General features: G+C 55.1%; 1 protein-coding gene across 4 annotated transcripts in view; it reads right to left on the reverse strand.

Annotated features, from left to right (window-relative positions):
- Positions 1-3193, reverse strand: part of NUDT18 (nudix hydrolase 18) — a 12308-nt gene extending 9115 nt beyond the window's left edge. For 3 of the 4 annotated variants that reach the window (XR_003907791.1, XM_029937265.1, XM_029937279.1), the window contains exons 1-3: positions 2898-3193; positions 1830-2043; positions 1140-1607 (exon numbers count right to left, since the gene is read on the reverse strand). Coding sequence is in view for 3 of the 4 variants with exons in the window: in XM_029937265.1 (XP_029793125.1) it covers positions 1140-1607; positions 1830-2043; positions 2898-3059 (844 nt within the window). In the remaining variant the exon portion in view is untranslated. Of the gene's footprint in view, positions 1-561; positions 1608-1829; positions 2044-2897 lie in introns of those variants that run through there. The other variant, XM_029937257.1, reaches the window with a different exon arrangement.
- Positions 3194-6670: the final 3477 nt, after the last annotated feature.

Consider the following 6670-nt stretch of genomic DNA (forward strand, 5'->3'; position numbering starts at 1 on the left):
GCAGCTTTCACAGCCCCTTGCCCACCTGGGGTTTCTGGTGTTCTCACTGCTCAACCTTGGAGAGGATGTGGACACCTCCCCCCCCCACTCAGCTGGCAGACAAAAGAAAGCAAGCCCCGGGGCGCCTGGGTGGCTCAGTTGGTTAAGCCTCTGACTCTGGCTCAGGTCCTGATCTCAGGTTTGTGAGTTCGAGCCCCGCGTCAGACTCTGTGCTGACAGCTCAGAGCCTGGAACCTGCTTCTGATTCTGTGTCTCCCTCTCTCTCTTCCCCTCCCAGCTCATGCTCTGTCTCTCTGTCTCAAAAATAAATAAAACATTTAAAAAAATAATAGTTTAAAAAAAAAAGAAAGTGAGCCCCAGTGGGCCACAGACTGCAACAGTGGACAGAGGGAAATCGGCCTGCCCCAGTCACCTGCAGTGGAGGACACCAGCTTGCTGTCTGGGAACATGCGGGGGGGGCGGTGGTGGGACAGAAGGAGCTTTTTTTTTTTTTTTTTTTGCTGCGGCCCCCTCTTCCTGTTCGCTCCCTCCCCACAGAGACATTTAAGCAGGCAGGCAAAGTAAGAGTAACAGGTATTTACTCAGCAAGGGGCCCACTCCCTTCGAATAACCTCCCTCGGTACCCAATCCGTGTTCTAAGTGCCTGAGAATCAGATGTAGGCCTTTACTGAGGCAAGCATGGAAAAAGACAAGTAGGTTCATGATGACGAGTAGCCATCTCAGGTTCAGAAGGTTCTCACATCCATCCCCTTTGGGAGGGGTGCTCTCATCGTGCCCATGGGGCAATTAGGTCCTTGAGCTCTGGACTCCTTGTTGGGTTAAAGGCACTGTCCTTTGGGTGCAATGTAGGGACCAGCTCCATGGAGAAGGAAGTTACCCCGAAAACTAGGAGAACTGCCTGCTCCCAACACAACCAGATCTTTAACTGCCAACCTCCTGCCTCTTTCAGACAAAAGCAAAGCCACGGTGGGGGAGCAGTTACCCGGCTCCTTGGGCAGAGATGGCACCTTCCTATCTGTTGACTGGGACAACAGAGGATTCCCGAAGCCTCTCTAAGAGTTGGCTTTGTAGGTCTTCCTCCATTACCTTCCACCAAAAGAAGTTCTCCCCCCGAACCTTTGGGGGCTCCCTCTGCATACCTGGGTTCCGAAAAGCCACAGTCACCAGCACATTCAAGCAGATGCCATCTGCATGGTCTTTGCCCAGGTGCTGCAGTCCAAGCAACCCCTTGGTCTCCACCGCCAAGTGGTGAAGGGTCAGACACTCCTGTAGCAGCCGCAGGACGGCCATCTTGATGCCACCCCTCTGCTCCATGGGAGTGAAGCCACAGGCAGTGATGGGCAAGTGAGGCATCCCCACTGTGCCCACCAGCACCCACACTGTCTGGACACTGGTAAAGGTGGCCACGAGCCGCTGGCAGACCAGACTGCAGGGAAGCTCCTGGGGCAGAATAAGAGGGTGCCTGGCTTGCTGGCGGTACTGGGCAGCTAGCTCCACCAGGTGCAGAATGTCCTGGGCTCGCAGCAGAGTGGGCAGGGAGGTCCTTGGGTACCAGCCAGCCTGCAGGGACTCCGCATCTGCCTCCTTGGGAGTCTTGAGAATTCCACCTGCAGGGGGTGTCGAGGATGGGGTGGAGGAAAGGGGCTCTGTTGAAAGAAATGTCCACCCAGGCATTCTAGCCCTGACCCAGGGTCGTGGGGTTGTGGGGGCTGGGAGTCAAACCTTCAGGCTGGAATCTGCAGATGCCAGGCTTGTATCAGACAGGATAAGGGGCTCATCTCACCAGAGGATAAGTTGGGGGAAAGGTGTCAATTGCCCCCTGCCAATACCTGTGGCTCGAGCGAGGAACACAAAGCGAATCCAGGAGGGGCCCCGCTCCTCCACAGACAGCAATGTCAGAGGCTCACAGTGCAGCCCAGCCTCCTCCTTCACCTCCCGCTGCAGTGCCTCAACGATGGTCTCCCCAGGTTCCATTCTCCCCGCGGGTAGGTACCAGGACCCACGGCACTCTTTCTTGGCCTCCTGGATCAGTAGCACCTCATCCTGAGGGGAGAGAGAGGGTCCTCACCCCCACCACAGCTGGGCTGGGAACCTTTCTTTGTCCTGGGGTTAGATCCTATCTCAAACAGTCACCCAGCACCTCCTTATTGGTAGATACCTCAAATTGTTGACTGGCCCTTGTGAGCTTGGGGGTTGCAGCTGTCTCACTGTGCAAAGTATCCCTCTTTGCTTTCAGACATCCATTTTAGAAAAGGGTCTAGATTCCTGGGAGCTGTTTCAGGGCCTGGGGATTAGGCCCCTCAGTGAGGTTTGCTATGTGTCCTGCACTGACTTGTGTCTGTAGATGCATTGTAGACATCCCACCTCCTCTTGTGGGGGAGTTTCACACTAGCTTTGAAACACACCCCCAGGCCCATCCCCCAAAACTCTTACCTACAGCCCTGGTCCCTTCTAGCTGTTGTTGTAGCAACTTGTACAGGGATCAGCACAAAAAGAACATCACACGGTGAGGCAGAAAGTCTGCGTATAAGGGCAGGTTGTGCCATTATTGCCCAGAGGACCTGGAGGAGGTCTCTGAAGCACTGGACAGATCTGAGCCCACTCCGTAGCAGGCACTACGCTAGATTCTGGGGAAAGACTGACCTCCTCTCAAAACAGGCCTAGTGGGAGGCAGTAAGGATGTTCCTGGGCCTCAGATCCCTCTTCTGTACATAGGTTCAGTCTCGGGGCTGGGCCGCACAAAGCTCAGATATAAGTGTGAGTGTCAGTGCTTTGCAAAACTGGGAAGCACCCACGCACTAAGAAGCGGTGCTGCTGTCGGTAGATCCTCTGTCCCCGCGGGGGCTGGCTGCGCGCTCCAGAGGGCCGGGCGCTGGGCCGGGCGGGCGGACGCTCACCTGCTCGTTGAGGAATACTGCCAGCACCACGTAGCAGACGTTCTTCCGCAGCCGCACCAGCGCTGGCGGCTCCTCGGCCGGCTCCGAGTCACAGCTGTGCACAGGCAGCGCCTGGCCCCCCAACACCGCCGCCAGCGCCCGGGCCAGACCCTCCGAGGCCATCGGGTCCCCTGGGAGGTGGCGGACGGGCGCCCGCAGATGGGTCGGGCCGGGTGGGTTGCGACGCAGGTGGGACGGCGGTCAGTCGCCCTATCCCCCTTCCCCCGCAGACTGGGGCCAGGAGCGCTCTAGAACGCGGAAGCTCCCGGCGAGCCCTGTCCGCTGATAGGCTACGCGTCACCGCGGGCTTCCCGGATTGGCTGGCTCGCGTCAGTGACTGAGGGGGCGGGGCCAGTCCATAAGGGGTCTGAGAGCCAGGTCCGGGCGGTGTGGGCCGCGCACTGGCCTCAGCCTCTCGATCAGTTACCCGCCCCTCCCGCCTCTCTCCGGGCATCTCTAGCTGCCAGCTAATTTCTCCAGCAAGCACTTGTCTGCGCGAGTTCGGACGGTGACGTCATCGTGCCTGCGGGCGGTAGACCGCCACAGCGGCCATCGACGATGACGTCACAACAAGCCGATGACATCACAGAGCCCCGGGGCTGTGGCTTGGACCTATACTGTGTAGCTGCGGTCATACACATACCATGGTATTACCTGAATTAATCACTTCCAAATAACCTTTCTTCACTAAAAATGTACATCATGTCACCGTGGCAGGACGAACAGTATCTCCTGCCTTCAAGGAGAATCTGACCTTGGAAAGGTGGACATAAACATATAATAAAAAGTCATCTGAGGGTTTGTGCTAACTGATTGGCTTGGTAAAAGGTGTGACAGGTGCTTAGAGGAGGGAGGGAGCAGGGCTGGGATGGTCAAGGTGTGGCTGGAGATGGGAGGAGGGGATTGGGGGCAGAAAGAGGGTCTGGAATCAGCCAGCCCAGCCTTTATCAATGTCCTGGCCCCCAGCCCACTGCATATCCCACAGTTTTAGGGGTCATTCCACTGAAGACTGAAAGCCCTGCAGAGGGCAGGAACCAGGTCCTGCTCCTTCATCTTTTTCCCCACACCCAACCCCACCACCATACACACACCCAGCTCACTTGGCCTGGTGGCCTGGCGCATTGAGAGCAGGGTGTGGATTGTTTTGGCGAGTTCCTACTTCTCTCCCAGACTGACCTTTCCTCCTCAGAGCTTCCTTTAACCTACTCTCAGGACAGAAGGGCAGGGCCAGCTGGAGTGAAACTGTGAAGCCAGTCAACTTCGGGCTTCTCATCCTCAGTTGGTTCTCCCCTTTACCCGCCTGCTGGCTTTGTGTACCTTTCTTTTGGGAGCTTGGTGGAACAGACAAAGCATTGCACTTGGAAGCAGATATCTGGCCACTGCTCACTGGCTGGCTCTGTCCCCTTGGATGAATTGTCAGCCTCAGTTTCCTCATTTGAAAAGTAGGCTCATACTAGTTCTTTCACAGGGTTGTTGGGAAGGTTGAGATGTCATGGGAGGAGGTCTATAGACTGTCTAGTATGGGTCACCATGACCAGCAGCCCAACCCCTCAGGGTGAGTCCTTCTGGCCACAGCTCTTGTTGCTGCCACACAAAAGCACACAGTCAACCGCCACAGATCTATACCCTCAGGAATTCCAGTCACACCAGACTGGCCTCCTTAGGCCCTTCTCATGTAGGGAACTGACTGCAGGTTCCCTGGAGACAGGGTCCTGCATTATTAGATGATGGGATGTCCCTGCCAGGCCCATGATCTTTTGAGGTACTTGATGAACACTGCTGCCCCCAGCCCTATCCAAGACCTCACCCTTCCCAAACAATGGAACTCATGGGGTTGAGTCAGGCCCCCAGGACTGCAAAGTAACTTGTCAACGTGTGCGCGCGCGCGCGCGCGCGCGTGTGTGTGTGTGTGTGTGTGTGTGTGTGTGTGTGTGTCTCTACAGGTCGGTTTTCACATCTGTGAAGTGGGGACATCATTGGTCCCAGACTCCTTTCTGCCTCCCAGGGATGATTTGAGAGAGAATGAGGTCATGTCTGGCAGGGCTCTGAGAGCCTCAGAGGCAGCCTAAGATAAACACCAGACCGCCTGGAAGAGCAGACTGCAAGAAACCACGGCTCCACTCCCCCATTATCCCTGGGAAAAGCACTCCTCCCCTGTTAAGTGGACCTAATCACCCCTGTGGTGAGGAGCACACAGGCAACAGGAAAGCCCCTTGTAAACTGAGAAGGGCTGCGCAGGCAGAGGGCCCTCCAGGCGCTCTACCCAGCCCTTCTGGAAGTGCAGAAGGGGACATCAGAAAATAGATTTTCTCAAGGCATTGAGACTAAAAGAGCAGAGGCCCTAAGACTGAAGGAAAAGCTGAAGGAGGAAGGGAGGCTGAGGGAGAAGCCTCTAGAACACAGAAACAAAGAAAGTTCTCAGTTAAAGATTGCTCTGCATCCTTCATTCCCAGAGAACACTGGCTGATTGGGGGTGGGGGTGGGGTGGGGAGGGGGCTGCCCAGCATGGTGGACAAGCGTGGCCAAACTGGTAGATTGCATAGTACAGGACTCCGAGCATTCATGGGAGCAAAGCCTGAGGCAGCCATTTCAGACCACGTGGACACACATTCGAGTGTGAGCACATGTGCGGGAAGGCAGTGTAGGCAACCTTGGAAACAGGGCCAGGAATGGGCAGGCAGAGTGAGGCAAGGGTGTCTGTGATTCTGGAGGCCTTTACAGAGCAACAAATGCCGTTCCTCTGCAAAGTATGAGGGTGAGGAGGGTAGTAGCCCAAAGTATACAGGGAGGGGGAGGTTTGGCTCAGCTGGTGCTCTGCCACTAGCTGGCTGAATGACCTTGGGGGGAGCCACCTCCCCTCTAGGCCATCTATAACATGCAGACATAGGTAGATCCTGAAACAGAAAAAGGACATTAGTGGAAAACTGGTGAAATCCCAAGAAAGTCTGTTTAGTCTGTGTTGTATCAATAGGGGCACCTGGGCAGCTCAGTTGACTGAGTGTCCAACTTTGGCTCAGGTCATGATCTCATGGTTCATGGGTTGGAGCCGCAAGTCGGGTTCGGTGCTGACAGCTTAGCGCCTGGAGCCTGCTTTGAGCTCTGTCTCCCTCTCTCTGCCCCCTTTCCCACTCACACTCTGTCATCTCTCAAAAATAATTAATTGAAAAAAAATTTTATATAGTGTTGTATCAGTAACAATTTCTTAGTTTTGATCACTGTGCCATGTTTGTGTAAGATGTTAACATGAAGCAGAGCAGGATGCAGGGTAAGGGTAATCAGGAACTTCCTGTACTATCTTTGTTCCTCAACTGTAAATCTAAAATTGTTTCAAAATCAAAACTCTAAAAAGGCGCTTTATAAGAAGAAAAAAAAAGGCAGCACTGCTAGTCTACATGCTGAAGTCACTTCGGTGCTGAGGATTGTGCTTCTGTGTTATCTGGGCCAGTGAGAGGGGCTGGAGTAGACAGTGGACGGTAGGGATACTGGGAGAAGCAGAGGCCCCAAGGGTAGCGCTGGACTGGGGTGAGCCAGCTGAGCCTCCATGAGGAAGAATGTCACCAAGTGCCCCCAGACGTCTCAGGGTCAGTCCCCACCTGGACTGGCTTAGTGCCCAGGCCAGTCCTGGAACATGTGGTCCACCTGCTGTTTGCAAGTCAGACCCAATATATCCTCGAGGGTGCTGTGCCTGCCATGAGGTGGAAGGTGGCAGAGAGGTCTGTGGAGAAGAGAGATGC

Source organism: Suricata suricatta, chromosome 1 (genome assembly GCF_006229205.1).
Source record: "Suricata suricatta isolate VVHF042 chromosome 1, meerkat_22Aug2017_6uvM2_HiC, whole genome shotgun sequence".
NCBI classification, from domain to species: domain Eukaryota; kingdom Metazoa; phylum Chordata; class Mammalia; order Carnivora; family Herpestidae; genus Suricata; species Suricata suricatta.